Source organism: Staurois parvus, unplaced genomic scaffold, assembly GCF_062004578.1.
Source record: "Staurois parvus isolate SC_StPar_1 unplaced genomic scaffold, SC_StPar_1.0 ptg000244l, whole genome shotgun sequence".
NCBI classification, from domain to species: domain Eukaryota; kingdom Metazoa; phylum Chordata; class Amphibia; order Anura; family Ranidae; genus Staurois; species Staurois parvus.
Window position 1 is genome coordinate 10,869,539 of NW_028318040.1, and position 18,363 is coordinate 10,887,901.

An 18,363-nucleotide genomic window follows, 5' to 3' on the forward strand; every position below is an offset into this window, starting at 1 on the left:
TCAGAGAACAAGAGGCAGGACTAGGAGCTGATCAGGCAAATGTACTGACAAGCACCATAATAGGAATGGAAAGCAGACAGAACAGAGGGGTGATTTCTGAAATCTTCTGCTGCTCCTACCCTGTTCAATCAGCTGGAGAAAGTGATATATTCCTTCCTCAGAGAGATTCCAAATCCTTTGGAAGGTAAAACAGTTACCATATATGTATTACATCTCTGCATTTGCCTGGAGTTCAGCATTAAAGGATAAGTTAATCTGTGGAACATGTTACACCCGTTTTTAGGGTGGAACATGTAACATGTTCTCATAGCCGCAGCCGCCGCCCCCCCCCCCCCCTCCCTCTTACAGATAGTATGTACTATCTGTCAGATTTGAAAACAGCGTGGCCATGTGGGGCTCCACCCAGACAGCAGTGTCACTCATTCACAGAGTTCTGTAAATGATTCCCTAAAGTCCCAGCAGCCTTAGCAGCTGTGGGCTCGTAGTTTTCAATGAACTACCACGGTGCTGTGGAGCGCTATGGTAGTTCATTGAAGCTTCCTATCAGAATATCTGTTTGACCATACATCCTGTACAGCAAGCACATATTCTGACAGGTCTGCAGGAGACCTGCATGGCATCCGTGATCTACTGATCGCTGGTGTAGTGCTTTACAGGCTTCTTTGGACAAAAATAATACACATTTTTTTTACCTGAAAAATGTGCATTTTTATTTTTGTCCAAAATGTGAACTTATCCTTTAAACTTCCAAGCAGAACAGCACCTCACCCCCAACAAATTCAGGAAACTTGGAAAACAACCAAGGATACCCATAACAGTAATAGACCAAAAGTGAGGGGCAAGAGGTGTGCCATTGGCCACACTATCTGGTTGACATTTCCATAAATTAAAGCACTTCCAGTGCTAGGTTTCCGGTAGCTTCTATTGAATAGAACAGTTTGATACCATTACTCAGCACTTATGTTTGCTTGGAGTTCCCTGTAATGAATATGCTAGGCTGCCAGCTTCATCTTGCTACCAGTGATTCCAGGATTAGTGTGCAATGGTTTTTCACATGCACCTAACGCATAATAGCATTAGCCCCCAGTGTGTGCTTTCTTCTGCTAAAGTCCCCATGGACATCCCCTGCATTCATGACCTGCTGCTGTGGGATTCCTCCCAACCAATTCCCTAAAGACAAAAACTAACAAAAGGCATTTCCCCCCCCCCTAGCTCCTAGCTCTCATCTCAAAAGGTTTGTTTATGGCACTGAAATTTGTGTAAAAAGTGAAGTGGGTTTACAGATGATTAGTGTGCCAAAGCCGTTTTCCTGTATTAGGAAAAAAAAAAAAAAGAAACAAAAAAAAAAAAAAAAAAAAACACACCAATCTATGCAAGGGTACAAAAAAGCAATTATTTTCTATGTACCCTGTTCACACTCAATGCAGTTTTCAAGTGAGTTGCAGTGCAGAAATCTAAAACATCTGCATTTTTCTGTGTTACACTGCAGCTGTTTCTATGCCCCGGTCACTTCATTAAGCACTTGCCCTCCAGAGGATTTACCCCCCTTCCTGACCAGGCCATTTTTTGCGATACGACGTTGCGTTACTTTGACAATTTCACAGCCATGCAACGCTGTACATGAATAAAAATTTTCCCCCACAAATGGAGCTTTCTTTTCGGTGGCATTTGATCACCTCTGCAGTTTTTATTTTTTGCACTATAAACAAAAAAAGACCAACAATTTTGAAAAAAAAAAAAATCTATATTTTTTACGATAAAACATATACAATAAATTTAAAAAAAAAAAAATCTAATTTCTTCATAAATTTAGGCTAAAATGTATTCTGCTTCATGTCTTTGCTAAAAAGAAAAAAATATATATATATATATATTCCCAATACGTGTAAATTATTTGGTTTACGTGAAAGTTATAGCATCTACAAATGGCGGCATATACACTGGGATTTTTTTTATACTAGTAATGGTGGTATAAATCAGCAACTTATAGTGGGACTGTGGCGGTCATTCTGACAATGGGTGGGAACTGCCACTGACACGAAAATAGTGATCAGTGATAATAAAAAGCACTGACACTGTACTTGTGACATTGGGCAGGAAGGGGTTAACATCTGGGGCGATCAAAGGGTTAACTGTGTGCTTTTTTTTTTTTTTTTACACTAGGGAGACCTGCTGTTTTGTATCTCTCTGATGTGCAGAGAGATACAAAACAGTATATTTACGCTGACCGGAGGGAGACCTGTGTTTACACACAGGTCTCTCCCCGATGATTACCGAGTTCGGCTGAGACAAAGTGATTGACATTTCCAGCTGCCAATAGTGCACGCCCCCTACCCGGAAATGCAAATCACGTATATATGCGTGATTCTGCGCAGCCCTGCCACCCTGTAGCAGTACGTCTGCTAGAGGGCTGAGGGCAAACGGTTAAAACCTAAAACTAAAAAAAATGGAGAACAAAAGCAACATAATTTAGAGTTTGTATGGTGTGTCACCTTTTTAATCTTGCTGTGTCTTACTTGTCCAACCCCCCTCCCACCCTCCCCAGATGCCATAATCTTCTGGTACAGTGGGGGTTAACACAACTAGCATGCTGTCAGAAGCTCTCATCAAGAGTTGCTCCACTATGCTCGTGCTTTCCTGCCTGATCCGCCATTCATGAAAGCCATACTACAGCTTCTATGAATGACACAGGATTTGTGAATGTAAGGGAGGAGCTGCCAATCATCTGCCCTTCCCCCACTCAGAGATCATGTTCCAATCATAGAAGCTGTAGTAAGGCTTCCATGAATGGTGGATCAGACAGGAAAAAGCCATAAGACTGCAGGGGTAGGTCACACACAGCAAGATTTCTACTAAAACCAGAAGCATAGGTAAAAGGGACACATCATACCAACTGTAAATTGCATCCCTTGTGCTGATTCTTCTGTTTATAGTTTTAGTTAAACATATGCTTTAAAAAGGAAAAAAAAAAAAAAAAAAAAGGTATTGCAAAGCACCGCTGGTCAGACCTGACACTGTCCGCATGGTAAAATGTGCTTTTTTACCATAGACATAGTAAAAGCCAAAGCCAGTGCTGCTGTATATACAGTGTCTTGAAAAAGTATTCTTACCCCTTGAAATTTTCAACATTTTGTCATGTTACAACCAAAAACTTAAGTGTATTTTGTTAGAAGTTTATGTGATAGACCAACACAAAGTGGCACATAATTGTAAAGTAGAAGGAAAATGATAAAATAGTTTTCAAAATATCTGGAAAGTGTGGCATGCATTTGTATTCAGTCCCCGAGTCCATAATTTGTAGAACCACCTTTCACTGCAATTACAGCTGCAAGTATTTTTGGGGATGTCTCTACCAGCTTTACACATTGAGTGACATTTTTGCCCATTCTTCTTGGCAAAATAGCTCAAGCTCTGTCAGATTGAATGGAGAGTGTCTGAACAGCAATTTTCAAGTCCTGCCACAGATTCTCAATTGGATTTAGGTCTGGGCCATTCTAATACATGAATATGCTTTGATCTAAACCATTCTATTGTAGTTCTGGCTGTATGTTTAGGGTCATTGTCCTGCTGGAAGGTGAAACTCCATCCAAGTCTCAAGTCTTTTGCAGACGCTAACCTTCATCCATTTTCCCTATCAACTTTGACAAGCTTCCTTGTCCCTACTGAAAAAAAGCATCCCCACAACATGATGCGGCCACCCCCATGTTTCACAGTGGGGCTGGTGTGTTCAGGGTTAAGGGCAGTGTTAGTTTTCCACCACACTTAGTATTCTACTTTTAGGCCAAACAGTTAAATTTTGGTCTCATCTGACCAGAACACCTTCTTCCACATGTTTACTGTGTCCCCACATGGCTTCTCACAAAATGCAAACAGGACTTTATATGGCTTTCTTTCAACAATGGCTTTCTTACTGCCACTCTTCCATAAAGGTCAGATTTGTGGAGTGCATGACTAATAGATGTCCTGTGGACAGATTCCTGAGCTGTGGATCTCTGTAGCTCCTCCAGAGTTACCATGGGCCTCTTGGCTGCTTCTCTGATTAATGCTCTCCTTGCCTGGCCTGTCAGTTTAGGTTGACAGCCATGTCTTGGTAGGTTTTGCAGTTGTGCCATACTCTTTCCATTTTCGGAAGATGGATTGAACAGTGCTCTGTGAGGTGTTCAAAGCTTGGGATATTTTTTTTTTTATAACCTAACCCTGCTTTAAACTTAACAACTTTATCCCTGACCTGTCTGGTGTGTTCAATGGCCTTCATGTTGCTGCTTGTTCACGAATGTTCTCTAACAAACCTCTAAGGGCTTCGCAGAACAGCTGTATTTGTACGGAGATTAAATTACACACAGGTGGACTATTTACTAAATAGGTGACTTCTGAGGGGAATTGGTTCCTATAAATTTTTGTTAGGGGTATCAGAGTAAAAGGGGCTAAATACAAATACATGCCACACTTTTCAGATATTTGTAAAAAAAATTTGAAAATCATTTATCATTTTCCTTCCACTTATGTGCCACTTTGTGTTGGTCTATCACATAAAATCTCAATAAAATACATTTATGTTTTTGGCTGTAACATGACAAAAATGTATAAAATTTCAAGGGGTATTTTTTCAAGGCACCGTACACAAATGGACAAAAATATAAGCCGTATTTTTACCATCAAAGTTTTACCCTTTAACAGCTGCAGCCTGACAGCTTCAGCTGTCATAGTGTCTTCTTTTTTGTGAGGCACTGTGAAAACATGAGCCAGCAGGTTTATTTGTAAACTCATATGATCACCACGTCATGGTATTCACATGTTCGGGAACCAAGTTGAACTGCTTCCAATTGCTAGGAGAGATGCAGTGGGGTCCAAGACCTAGATTGTGCACATTACCACTTCTCACCTGGAATGTTAATTAAACTCATGGCAAGGAGGATCATACCTGAGAGTATTAATAGCTAGACTGGGGAGTTGGGTGCAGGGACTGGTCTTGCGCTCAGAGGATTGGCAAATTAAGCAAGTATATCTGTTTTCCTCACTCCTAGACAAAAACAAGCAGTTAACTCATGCGGTACGGGGGGGGGGGAAGCTGATCACGTGGTACGGTAAACTGCCAATCACGGAGGCTTTTTACCATGTGATCAGCTGTGTCCAATGACAGCGATCACCGGGTAAATACAGTTGCCGGTTATCGGCTGCACTTTCCTCATGCTGTCACAGCTGAGGAAAGTACTGCCGAGAACCGGTGATTGTCAGCGAAGGAATTGGCACTGGTCATCAGGGCACTGATGATCAGTGCCCAGCAGTGTCACCCACCTGTGCCGCCTATCCATGCCCATCAGTGCTGCCTCATCAACACACATCAGTGAAGGAGAAGAATTACCTGTTTGAAACGTTTTTCTTTGTATCGGTTATAAAATTTTGCAAATTTTTTGCTGGTTTTTTTTTGTTTATAGTGCAAAAAATAACACCCAGCGAGGAGTAAATACCACCAAAAGAAAGCTCTATTTGTGTGGAAAAAAATGGTAAAAATGTCATATGGGTGCAATGTTGTATGACCACACAATTGTCATACAAAGTGTGACAGCGCTGAAAGCTAAAAATTGGCCTGGGCAGGAAGCGGGTATAAGTTCTTGGTAGGCAAGTGGTTAAAGTGGCTTTAAAGTGACTCCAAAGATTAATATTTTTGTAAAATAACAAACATGTCTATTACCTACTGTGTGCAGTGGTTTTGCACAGAGCAGCCTGGATCCTCCTCTTCTCAGGTCCCCCACAGGCTCTCCTGGCTGTCGGGTGCCCCCACAGCAAGCAACTTGCTATGGGGTCACCCGCTGCTCCATGTATCCATTCACACACGGAGCCGCGGCTTGACCCCGCCCCCCCTCATTTTCTGACTGGCTGTGATTGACAGCAGCGGGAGCCAATGGCTCCCACTTGCTGTCTCAGCCAATCAGAAGGCAGAGACCCGGGACAGCCGAGGCTGTCATTCACATTGTTGGATCACGAGGAGGCTCAGGTAAGTATTGAGGGGGCTGGGGGCACTGCTGTACACGGACGATTTTTTACCTTCATGCATATAATGCATGAAGGTAGGAAACCTTCAGACTTTACAACCACTTTAAAGGCTTAAAGAATATGGAAACCCAATATTTCCTATTCCTAATATGTGCCTGCTGTACCATGTACTTTCATGAAAAAGCATCCTGTTTGTATTGCTTCCTTTAAGTGAAATCTCCGGAGTCCCTGCCAGTCCCTCTGCTTTCCTATTAAAAACTGACTACACTAGGCATGAGAGCACAAAACCATTGTACAGAGCAAATAAGCAAGACATGTTTAAAGTGGTTGTAAAGTCAAGGTTTTTTACCTTCATGTATTCTATCCATGAAGGTAAAAAACCTTCTGTATGCAGCAGCCCTCCCTAATATTTACCTGAGCCACATCGCGATCCAGTGAGGTGCACGAAAGCCTCGGCTCTCTGGGAACTTTCTCTCCTCAATCAAAGCCAATGAAGAGAGATTGGGGTCGGGGCAGAGCCACGGCTGTGTGTGTGCTTGGACACGCAGTGCAGCAGCTCAGGAGCAAGCCTGCTTGGGTGCCTCCACAGCAAGCTGCAGCCTGTGAGGGCACCAGGCAGGGGCCAGAGGCACCAGCGGGGGACCTGAGAAAAGGAGGATAGGGGCTGTTCTGTGCATGTCATACAGGTATGACATGATTAAGAAAAAAAAAAATTGGTCTTTAATGTCACTTTACGTCAGGAGAATGTGCTGGCCATTTCAAGATTTAAAGTCTACCATCTTGTTCTTTCCTTCTAATATAATTCTGACATAGGTTGCTGGTATGTTTTGGGCCTAATTATGTTTTATGCAGGATAAAACCCTAACCAACTAGCAAATAACAGAGGTTATTGTTAAGTTTGTGCTTTTTCATGGTGAGGGAAACTGTACTCAGCAACATCTTGGTTTATGCTAACCAAAACACATTTTCACAGGTATTCACTGGACATGTATTTAGGGTGGAACATATAACATGTTCCAGCTCCTGCCCCCTCTCTCCCCAGTTCCACTCCTCCCTGTGACATAGGGTGGGGGTTATTTACAAGTACCATCTGCCACCGCAACAAATGGACCAGTAATTTTAATGGTCTGATGAACACTCTCATAGTGTAGTCCACCGACACGTCCTCTGTCTTACAAACAGAAAGCTCATATAGAGGTACAGTCTAAATGGAGGACATGTCTGCAGGAGCCCACATTGCATCTGTGATCTGCTGATCGTGGGTGCAATCCTTTACAGTATCCTACAAGAAAAAATATATGCACTTTTCCTGTAAAGGAGAACTTGGCCTTTAAATTACTATAAAAACTGGAAAATGGTGGGCTTCTAAATCTTTAAAACTTTTTGCTAGCAATGTTATGTAGAGTTGCAGCACAGAGTTTGCCTTACTGCTTAATAGATATAGGAAATGTACATTACAACAGTTTCTAGGAAGGCAGTCATGTAATTAATAAAAAAAAAAAAAAGTTTACAAACAAGCTTAACTTGTTTAGTTGTAATCTGTGGTCCCTGGACTTGTCTCTATGGTAAGTAGTACAACACTTTCTCACAAACAATTGAGTATAACCACCTCCACCATTGTACAGGCCTGGATGGCTTTGTAAATGAGGCCTTATTTTCACCTGGTCACCACCAGTAACACTTCTGTCCTAAGATGATGACATTCAATCATCACACTGTACCAAGACAACAAAAACAATAGTATCAAGAGACCCCACCCTTCTATCTACATAACAGAGGGAATGGTTTTGTAGTCTCATATATAACTAAAGCTGGCCATAAATAGGTAGAAAATAGATCGAATTTGAAACGTTCAATCGTTTGACTTTCTAAATGTTAGTGGACTCGTTTCAATTCTCGGAATGCAAAAATTTATGCCAAAAAACCCAACCGGCACGTCAGAATTTTGTAGTGCCAACAAATGTTTTTTGGAGTAGTGGAGCTGATTGGAACCACATGAAAAGTTGTACTGCGCTTGAGCATGTGAAATCGATCGACATAAAATGTACCTTTTATGTTGTAAACAAAATGCTTTTAATTGTATACTTAACAGATGAAAAGGGACCCCTACTCTAGCCCAAAAAAAGCAGTTTTGTCTTTAGCTATACATCACTCAGGAGGAACATTAAAGTGGACCTGCTCCCCCAACTTGTTATTTAGCAGTAGCACTCATTTTCTGATGGAAATATAGCAACATAGTTAAATGCCTCCTACTTTTAGCCTTTTCGAGTTCCCATAGTTTTGTTCTCTCTACTAGACTGTGCTGCCATTTTAAAATTCTTAAATCACTGAGGGCCAGCTTCTACTTCTATGGTATTTTCTTAGCTGGCCTACTGATGACATCTGCATCAGATCTCATGCATGCATCTGACATCTGGTACGTTCTTGTGATTGCTACTCAATGTATGCACAAGAAACAGTCTAATAAAAGGAGAACAAACCCAACAATTTGTTTGCCAAAACAGCTACATTTTAAATATGCCTCCCTTGATAAAGTCAGCCATACATGGATCTAAATTTGGCCTATTCAGAAGGGACTGGCCGAATATTATTATTATACAGGGTTTATATAGCACCAACAGTTTGTTCAGCGCTTTACAATATAATGGAAGACAATACAGCAACAATACAGTTCAATACAAGAGGGTTAAGGAGAGCCCTGCTCCTCGGAGCTTACAATCTAAGAGTATGGTCCATGTATGGATAGGCTGGTTTTAAACATTGATCAACCGGCCTGTTGGGTTTTTACTGAACGATCGGTGCCACCAGCTATATCTGGCAACACGCAACATAGTGTTTTACCAGCAGGGAAGGCTCTCCACTGTCAGAATACAATAACTCAGTGGGAGCGATTCCCTCCCACACCTCAAATGTGTGGATGGGAGAAGTTGGCACTTTTTTCCCCCATTTAACCTGCTGGTTGAGAGAAATAAAATGATCAATGTATGGGCTGCACTATCAGTTTCCAGTGTGCTTCCAACTGAACTCTCAAGCCCTCAAATGGCTGGGGTCACAGCTGATCACATGTGGAGCAGCATGACAACTGCAGATTTTTAGAGAGGCTAAGGTGGTACTGCCTCAGCTGTAAGGCTAGGTTCACACTTGTGTGGCTTTGCAAGCCAAGTTTTGCAGGGGAACAGCAGCCTATTCATTTGAATTGGCTGTTGTGTCTCCTGATAACGCAGGATAAAAGGTCCCTGCAACATTTTTTAAAACTTTGCCCATATGGAAACAGTTAAGTGCAGTTTGGTTCCCAGCACGTGAAGCTGTGCTGCGGTTTCCAGTGCATGGGAGGGGGGGGGGGTCATTAAAATGAACCGCATCCCAACCACCCTATAGTAGACGTGCTGGTACAGGGTGGCAGGCCTGCACAAAATCATATCATAATATATATATATATATATATATATATATATATATATATACACACACACATATATACATACACACAATTTTGCATTTACGGGTAGGGGGCACGCTACAGCTGTCAATCACCGGGTCCCGGCCAGAGATTCCCCGCTGGCACCCGGCGATCGCCGAGGAACAGTGAAAGGGGAGAGGTCTGTGTGTAAACAACACAGATCTCTTCCTTGTCAGCACACAGTTAACTCTTTGATCGCCCCAGATGTTAACCCCTTCCTGCCCAGTGTCATTAGTACAGTGTCAGTGTTTTTTTTATTAGCACTGATCACTGTATTAGTATCACTGGGGATGTCAGTGGCAGTTAGTCAGATCCCCCCAGTGTCAGAATGCCTGCAGCAGTCCCGCTATAAGTCGCTAATCGCCATTACTAGTACATAAAAATTCCAGTATATATACCGCCATTTGTAGACGCTATAACTTTTACGTAAACCAATTAATTTACATGCATTGGGGTATTTTTTTTTTTTTTTTTTTAGCAAAGCCATGTAGCAGAATACATTTTGGCCTAAATTAACTTTTTAAAATTTTTTTACTGGATATGTTTTATACCAAAAAGTCTAAAATATTGTTTGTTTTTTTTTCAAAATGCTCATTCTTTTTGTTTATAGTGCAAAAAATAAAAAATGCAGAAGCAAGCAAATACAACTGAAGGAAAGCACTATTTGTGGGAAAAAATGACAAATTTCACTTGGGTGCAACGTTGCATGACCGTACAATTGTCAGTTAAAGAAACGCAGCGCCCGATCTAAAAAAACAGCCTGGTCAGGAAGGGGGGTAAATCCTCTGTAGGGCAAGTGGTTAATGGCACCCTTGCGCATCTCCTGAGCGGCAGCGTGTTTTTCTGTGCGTATGGTTACAGCTGCGGAAACAGGTGCGGTCCCGCACCGGCAATCACCCGCACAGCTGTGAACCTAGACTAAAGGTTAGGGATGTTAGTCCTGCTTTAACAATTTTTGTGAGATCTTGGTCCTCAACTCTGACATCTCCCTGAAAGGCGCTGGCTAGGTCACCAGTCCTTGGGGAAAAGCAGAAGGGGCATAGATATAAAAAGGGATTTCATTTTGCAAAGGTGAATCATGAATTCCAGGTATATTTTCCACATCGTTACATGGATCCAGCCTGAACCAATGTAGCTATGTACTGTATATATTATATATCTGGAGGTCCCCCCCCCCCCCCCCCCTGGAAATTGCAAATCACTGAAGCAGACATCACTACTCCAGAGATCTCCATTACTTTCAGGTTCCTGTGCCAAGGGGGGTGCCAACTGCTTACACAACCCAAGACTTGGCATGGATGCTATTTAGAGAACATTTTGCATTTTCTCAGTGAATAAAACATTCTCTGATTGGGTGAGGTAGAGATCATGACGTAACCACCCGCTTCTCCACCTTGTCCACTCAGAATGCTTTAGCATTCATTGAGAAAATGCAAAGTTATCTCTAAATGGCACCCATGCCGAGCGGGGAACCTCCTGTTTTCACAATGCATCAGGGCAGCCACACGGCATGGGAACTGGTAGCTAGTGGAGATAACTGGAATAGCAGTCTGTTTCAATTATTTCCAGCTTCCTGGGGGATCAACTAGGTATGGTATGTGCATAGTTACTTTGGTCCAAGGTGGACCAATGTAACCAGGTATAAAATATACTGGAATTCTTCTTTAGCAGTTTATAACTGAATATAATAAATAGATGCAATGGGTGAAAGGTGCACTTTATAGCAGCGCTTCACCTGAAAATAAAAGTTCCATCCATAATCTTCCTCCAGCCGGCCTGTAATAAAATTGCGCTAATTTATTTTTGTGTCGAAAGACAGTTTTTTTTTTTATGATGGTACCTTTTCCCATTTCATGCCTACTGAGAATGAGGTTGCCTTGGCCTGCAGTCTCTTGGGATAACATTCCACAACCCGGGAAGCTACAGGACCAGTATCACTGCAGTCCGCTTTGTTGTGCATGCACAGTATGGGGGCCTGCAGTGAGTCATCGGGAAGTGACAGCCGGCTCCTGCAGCCAAGATGATGGCATAGACGAGTAGCCTTGCGCAGCACTGGCTGCGTGGAAAACAGAGCTGAAGGACATGGGCTGGTATGTGTTTAAAGCCAAATGAAACCCTCCTATCCTTACAGCCAAGGAAGCCGCCATCTTAGCTTCTAATCTGCAGTTGTCATGGTGCTGCACATCAGTTACGACACCAGCCATATGATGGTCTTACAGTTCAGATGAGAGCACGAGCACCTGTGACAGCTATCATTCACAGCATGCCTTGAATGTAACTTTGGGAAACAGTTAAATCGATTAATTTAGTTCCACTTTAGGGCCTCATCCACACCATGTGCAGAGATGTGAGTTTTTCTGCATGCATTCTGCAAGGGTTGACTGCTTGTTTCTGTCCAGGGAGCCGGAAGAGCAGTTTTACTTATCTGATCGTGTTCACCTTTACAAAGAAAGTGCTTATACAGATGAGGGGCATCTGTAGATACAAAAAAAAAAAAAAAAAATTGCCCTTGCTATAGGTGAAGGCCATTTACGTACCTTATGAAGCCTGACTGGAAAACTCCCAGGACCTTGTTAAGGACCGTGCCAAGAAAAGCCCAGCTATTACTGCTCACTTACCATAGTTACATTGTACTACTTTGGGGAAGTGATCAGTATTTTTATTTTTTATTTTTTTTTTTTTTTTTTTTACACAATTTGCTTACATCAAAGAATTACTTTGCTATAAGCAAGCATTCACCTGAATGACATCGATTCATTCAGGGTTTTTTTTTTGTGCTTAGCTGTGATTTGGCCACAGCTAATCACATGACATGTGCATGTGATTAGCTGTGACCATTCACAGCTAGACACTAGTATACAATTGATGGCACGAATGAAGCCATCCATTGTATACAACTGTCATGTGACCTGCTGTGATTGGTCACAGCAGGTCACATGGTACCGGCAACGGGGCAGATACTCAGATCTGTCATTGGCCGTGTCGGAGGTACACGGCCGGTGACAGATCACGCCGCTCTGCAGGAGCGCAATCTGTGCATGTGCAGGACGACGCCATATGGCGTCCACCTGGAACGCTGATGACATTTGCCACCTGCCATTCGGCCATAGGGTGGGCGGCAAATGGTTAAAAGTAGATCCCAGGAAGCTGACTTGCTGACCCGCCATCCCAGAGCATCTGAGTGCAAAGCAGAGGGACTGCTTGTAAAGTTGGAGCTGTAGTAGGGAGCAAGAGATGTATAAGCCGATGCCTCCACTGTAGTGCTGGCTCCTGTCCCATGCGGAGTGATCGCAACTGCACTCCACCCCTTATCCCAGCTCGCAGTCTCCAGAGAGGTGCGAGCAGCAGGAAAGAAGAGATCTTCAGGCCAGTGCGAAGCAATACACTGGGCATAATAAATTAGGGCTGTTTTCACACTGATGTGCTGCGGTTTACCCACGCTGCAGGTGTGGTGCAGGGCAGTATAGTGTACCTGCAGCTTTCCTGCGCTCAGCCATAGCCTTCTATTATATCCTGCGAGTTTGGTGCACTTTCTGAAGGAGCACCAAAACTCGAGTACAGGAGCCCAAAAAAACAACTAAATTTACCTACGAACACCTATACTAGCACCTAACTAGGAGGGTGCTACATCTGCTAAGTGACCCAACTGCAGGGTTTTACCACCCCCTCAACTTTACATGTGAACGAGCCCTAAGGGTGCCACTGCCAAATGCAAGGAAGTGCTCATTCACACGTGCAGTGTGTTTATGAATGAGCATGCCTGACAGGTGATGAGACAACACGTTGTCTCCCCACCACCTGATTTAAACCCATGACTGTTGTGCAATGCATGCGATTGTGACGAGGTAGTACGGCAATTAGAGGTCAGGCATGAGGAGGTAACACTGTGCCCAGTGATCTTTGACTTCTCTCATGCTGTTCAGGTAGATCTCCACCTCTTTAAAGGGTTACTAAACCCAGGACCCTGCATTCACTATATCTGTTCTCCCACAGAACATGAAAGTGCAATTATTTTAGTAAATATAAACTGCTAAATACCTTTTCTAATCAGCAGTTAGATCAGTGTTGTGACTTCTATCAGTGTCCAGACCGGCACTAGTTAAAATCTTGTGCAGCTCTGCATAGAAACCAATCAGCTTCCTGATTTGTTTTATCAAAGCTTCAATTGTTACTAAACCCAGGACCCTGCATTCACTATATCTGGTCTCCCACAGTACACAGAAATGCAATTATTTCACTAAATGTAAACTGCTAAATAATTTTTCTCATCAGCAGTATTGTGACTTTTTATCAGTATCCAGCCGAGCACTGGTTAAAGTTTATAGGAGGAATTTTAATTTTGCTCTACGAGGATGCAGAACCCTTTACCTCTGTCTGAACAGTGCTGATCACATGCACTCTCCCAAAAACCTCTCTAGCAATACACACTATACTGAGCATGTGCAGAGTGACTCCACACTATAAGTCTTATCAGGAAATAGGATGCGGGGCACTGGAAAAGGGGAGGATCAGAGAAGACAGGATCAAACAGCATTTTTACACAATGCAGAGGTTCCACAGGGAGTATACCAAGCATGCTTTACTGCATATACAGACAGATTTTACTGTTGTGTAACACTTTAATTGCCTGTTCACTCATATGCGGATTGGATGCAGTTTGAACCACATCCAAACCACAACATGTGAAATACCATTGCTTCCAATGGTTCCTGTTCACATATGTCCGGTGCACGGCTGGTACCAATTCAGTGCAGTTATAAAAGAGTCATGTCCAATTTCTGAGCAGTGCGGTCCAGTTCAGGTGCGGATTATAGGCTATTGACTTCTATGGGAACCATTTCTAAATCGCATATGTGCGAACAGGAAAATATCCTGAGCTGATCCTGATGTAAACCTGACATGAACCACTGAACAACTACTGTATCATTTAGCTGTGAAACCTGAGCTTCAATCTGCACCGCACATGTGTGAATCAGCTCCTAACCTGTCCTGGACCTGATGTAAACCTGACATGAACCGCTGAACAACTACTGTATCATTTAGCTGTGAAACCTGAGTTTCAATCAGCACCACACGTGTGAATCAGCTCCTAACCTGTCCTGGTCCTGATGTAAACATGACATGAACCGCTGAACAACTACTGTACCATTTAGCTGTGAAACCTGAGCTTCAAACCGCACATGTGTGAATCAGCTCCTAACCTGTCCTGAACCTGATATGAACAACTACTGTATCATTTAGCTGTGAAACCTGAGCTTCAACCTGCACTATGCATGTGTGAATCAGCTCTAATGCAGGCCATACATGGGTCAAATTCCAAAAGATTTTTCGGCCGAAAATTGAAACAGTCGTTCGCACGGTAATCCGATGGTGCCATCAATGATTTCGAAAATCGGCCGACCAAGTCATAGAGTTCACCCCATATAACAGGCAAAACTTCTGTTCCTTCCAGGTCAGGGCTCAAGCACATATTCTTTTCAGAAAAACGATCCTACGATTTGACCATCATTGAGTCAAAAATCGGTCATTTTTCACAAATTTAACAACATGCCTGATCACCGAAAAGGGGAGGAACAGTGGAAGTCAGCCGGTGCCATTGACCTACTAACAGAACAAAAAATTGGCCGGTTATTCTTCAACAAATTGGTCAAATTTTGACCCATGTATGGGCAGCACAAGGTTGCCTAGCTCTGTTCTAAATGATCTTCTGCCAGCAAGAACCTGCGATCATGCAGAAAATACACACATGCCTGTATGAATGGACTCGTAACTGGACTAGTCGGCTCTTTTAGAAAGGAGATCCTCACTGCCTGGAAATGGGAAGAGTGGTGCTTGCTCAGTTCTAGGTAGAAATCCTGCCAGTGAGGGCTGGGCACAGGGCACTGACACAGCATGCAGACAGGAAGTAGATGACATTCCCAGGAGTTGTCAGCAGGAAGTAATGCGAGGCTGAGCCTCCACTGTCAGCTCTGAGAATATGCCTCCCATGTGCTCCTTCCTCTATAAGGTCAGCCTGTGCTGAGCACATGGGGAGCTGCATGTAGTGTGCACGCACAGGAGCGCTCTGCCCACATCCCATACACCAGGCGCTGCACAGCCTCCAATGCCTGCCCTAGGACAAATACCTGCGAGCAAAAATACGAGCCTTGGATGCCCAGTTTGATGCAGGTAGGACACTGCAGCTTGGCCTCGCTGGTGCAGTCCGCCGTCTCACACACTCTGCTCTCCACCGCCGCCATGCTTCACCCGGTAGCGCCCACAGGACGGCGGGGAGGAGACGAGGAGAGGGCGTAGAGGAGGTGTTGGGCGGAGTCGTGACCGGCCTGATAAATGGAGAGTGACGTGCTATGACAACATGGACGAGTGGGCCCTACAATGTGCTAGGCGAGCAAGAAGTCTCCGCCCATTGGTGCCGGCTTCGGGGGGAGGAGCTGCTGTCCATATAGGGGGCAGGTAAAGGGAGGTGTGTGGTACTAGAGTAGGCGGGGCTGTTTGGTGAGCTATATCTGTACTGAAGTGTTCCTAAAGAGCATTACATTGCAATTAGTGTGTGTCGGTGTTCAGTGCGACATATCCTGACCACCGCTTCTATGCTCCAAGGAGCTCGGTGTGGCCGAACACAAAGCCAAGCCACGAAACTCCAGGGCTGACTAAACCACTTCCCTACAGGGCAAATCCCCACATTTCTCTCCTACATGTAAACATCAAGATTTATTGATAGAAAATGACTTCGAATGCTCAAAACAGTATATATATTTTTAGCAGAAGCCCTAGAGAATAAAATGGGGGGGGGGGGGTTTGCCATTTCTATGTCACATGGTATGTGCTCTGCAGTTTTTCAAGTACACATTTTTTGGAAAAATACAATTTATTGAATTGTAGTAATATACCGTCCTCTTTGCTCCTCCCACAACCTGCTTCTCTCTAGCTCCCTTGTCTCCTCCTCCCATGCAAGTCTCCAGGACTTCTTCAGAGCCTCCCCCATCCCCTGGAACTCTCTACCCCAATTTATCAGATTATCACCTACTCTGCCCACTTTTAGGCGATCTCTGAAGACCTATCTCTTCAGGGAAACCTATCCTGCCTTCAGCTAATAACCAAATATTCTATTCCTCCTACCAGTCCATCCCCCACCCTTTTGTACCACCAGCCCCTCCCTCTTAGATTGTAAGCTCCAAGGAACAGGGCCCTCCTAACTCTCTTGTATTGAACTGTATTGTTGCTGTATTGTCTCCCTTTATATTGTAAAGCGCTGAGCAAACTGTTGGCGCTATATAAATCCTCTATAATATTACTATTATAATACATTTTTTTTTTGTAAATTAAAAAGAATAATGGTACGTGGAATAAACAGATACCTAACATGTCACGCTTTAACCACTTGCCGACAGCAGATAGCCGAAGGACAACTTCACTGCGGCCGGCCAGTTCTAGGAAGACATCATATGATGTCCTCCCAGAACGCACACCCGGGCAGTAGTGTATTTTGGTTTTGTGCTGCCCTAGGCAAGACTAAAATCGGGCACCCCCATCTAAATTTGTCCCTCCCCTTGCTGTTTAAGATCTACCTCTTCAGGACAGGAGCATGATAAAGGGCAGTGTGACATGGCAGGGGGTCGCGGGACAGGAGGGGGGCAGCGTGATGGGGAGCCCCAGGACAGGAAGGGGGCAGCGGGACAGGAGGGGGGCAGCATGACGGGGGGATATCAGGACAGGAGTAAGCCATCGGGTCAGGTAGGGGGGTAGCAGGACAAAAGGAAGGCAGCGTGACGGGGAGGGCAGCATGACGGGGGGCAGAGTGATGGGTGGGGAGGCAGAGGGACAGGTGGAGGGCAGAAGGACAGATGGGGGGGCAGCGTGATGGGGGCACGGGACAGGATGGGGGCAGAGGTACAGGAGGAGCGCAGAGGGACAGGAGGAGGAGCACAGAGGGACAGGAAAGGAGGAGCGCAGAGGGAAAGGTGAGGGGCAGTGGGACAGGAGGAGCACAGAGGGACAGGTGGGGGACAGCATGACGGGGGGCATGAGACAGGATTGGGGCAGAGGGACAGGAGGAACGCAGTGGGACAGGAGGAGGAGCGCAGAGGGACAGGAGGAGCGCAGAGGGAGAGGGGCAGTGGGACAGAAGGAGCACAGAGGGACAGGTGGGGGACAGCATGACATGGGGCATGGGACAGGATCGGGGCAGCGGGATAGGAAGAGCGCAGAGAGACAAGTCGGGGGCAGCATAACGGGGGGCATGGGACAGGATCAGGGCAGCGGGACAGGAGGAGCGCAGTGGGACAGGTGAGGGGCAGTGGCACAAGAGGAGCACAGAGGAACAGGTAGGGGGCAGAGTGACAGGGGGCATGGGACAGGATCAGGGCAGCGGGACAGGAGGAGCGCAGTGGGACAAGTGAGGGGCAGTGGGACAGGAGGAGCGCAGAGGGAAAGGTAGGGGGCAGTGGGACAGGTAGGGGGCAGAGTGATGGGGGGCATGGGACAGGATCAGGGCAGCAGGACAGGAGGAGCGCAGTGGGACAAGTGAGGGGCAGTGGGACAGGAGGAGCGCAGAGGGAAAGGTAGGGGGCAGTGGGACAGGTAGGGGGCAGAGTGATGGGGGGCATGGGACAGGATCAGGGCAGCGGGACAGGAGAAGAGCAGTGGGACAGGAGAAGGAGCGCAGAGGGACAGGAGAAGGAGCGCAGAGGGATAGGTGAGGGGCAATGGGACAGGAGGAGCGCAGAGGGACAGGTAGGGGGCAGCATGACAGGGGGGCATGGGACAGGATTGGGGCAGCGGGACAGGAGAAGCGCAGTGGGACAGGAGAAGGAGCACAGAGGGACAGGAGGAGTGCAGAAGGATAGGTGAGGGGTAGTGGGACAGGAGGATTGCAGAGGGTCAGGTAAGGGGCATCGTGACAGGAGGCA

The 18,363-nt window shown here is 45.1% G+C and overlaps 1 protein-coding gene across 1 annotated transcript in view; it reads right to left on the reverse strand.

Moving 5' to 3' along the window:
* METAP1 (methionyl aminopeptidase 1) overlaps window positions 1-15,782 on the reverse strand; it is a 61,650-nt gene extending 45,868 nt beyond the window's left edge. Inside the window, exon 1 of the mRNA XM_089680579.1 lies at window positions 15,580-15,782. Coding sequence (XP_089536705.1) covers window positions 15,580-15,693 — 114 coding nt within the window. The 5' untranslated portion in view covers window positions 15,694-15,782. The remainder of the gene's footprint in view (window positions 1-15,579) is intronic.
* Window positions 15,783-18,363: the final 2,581 nt, after the last annotated feature.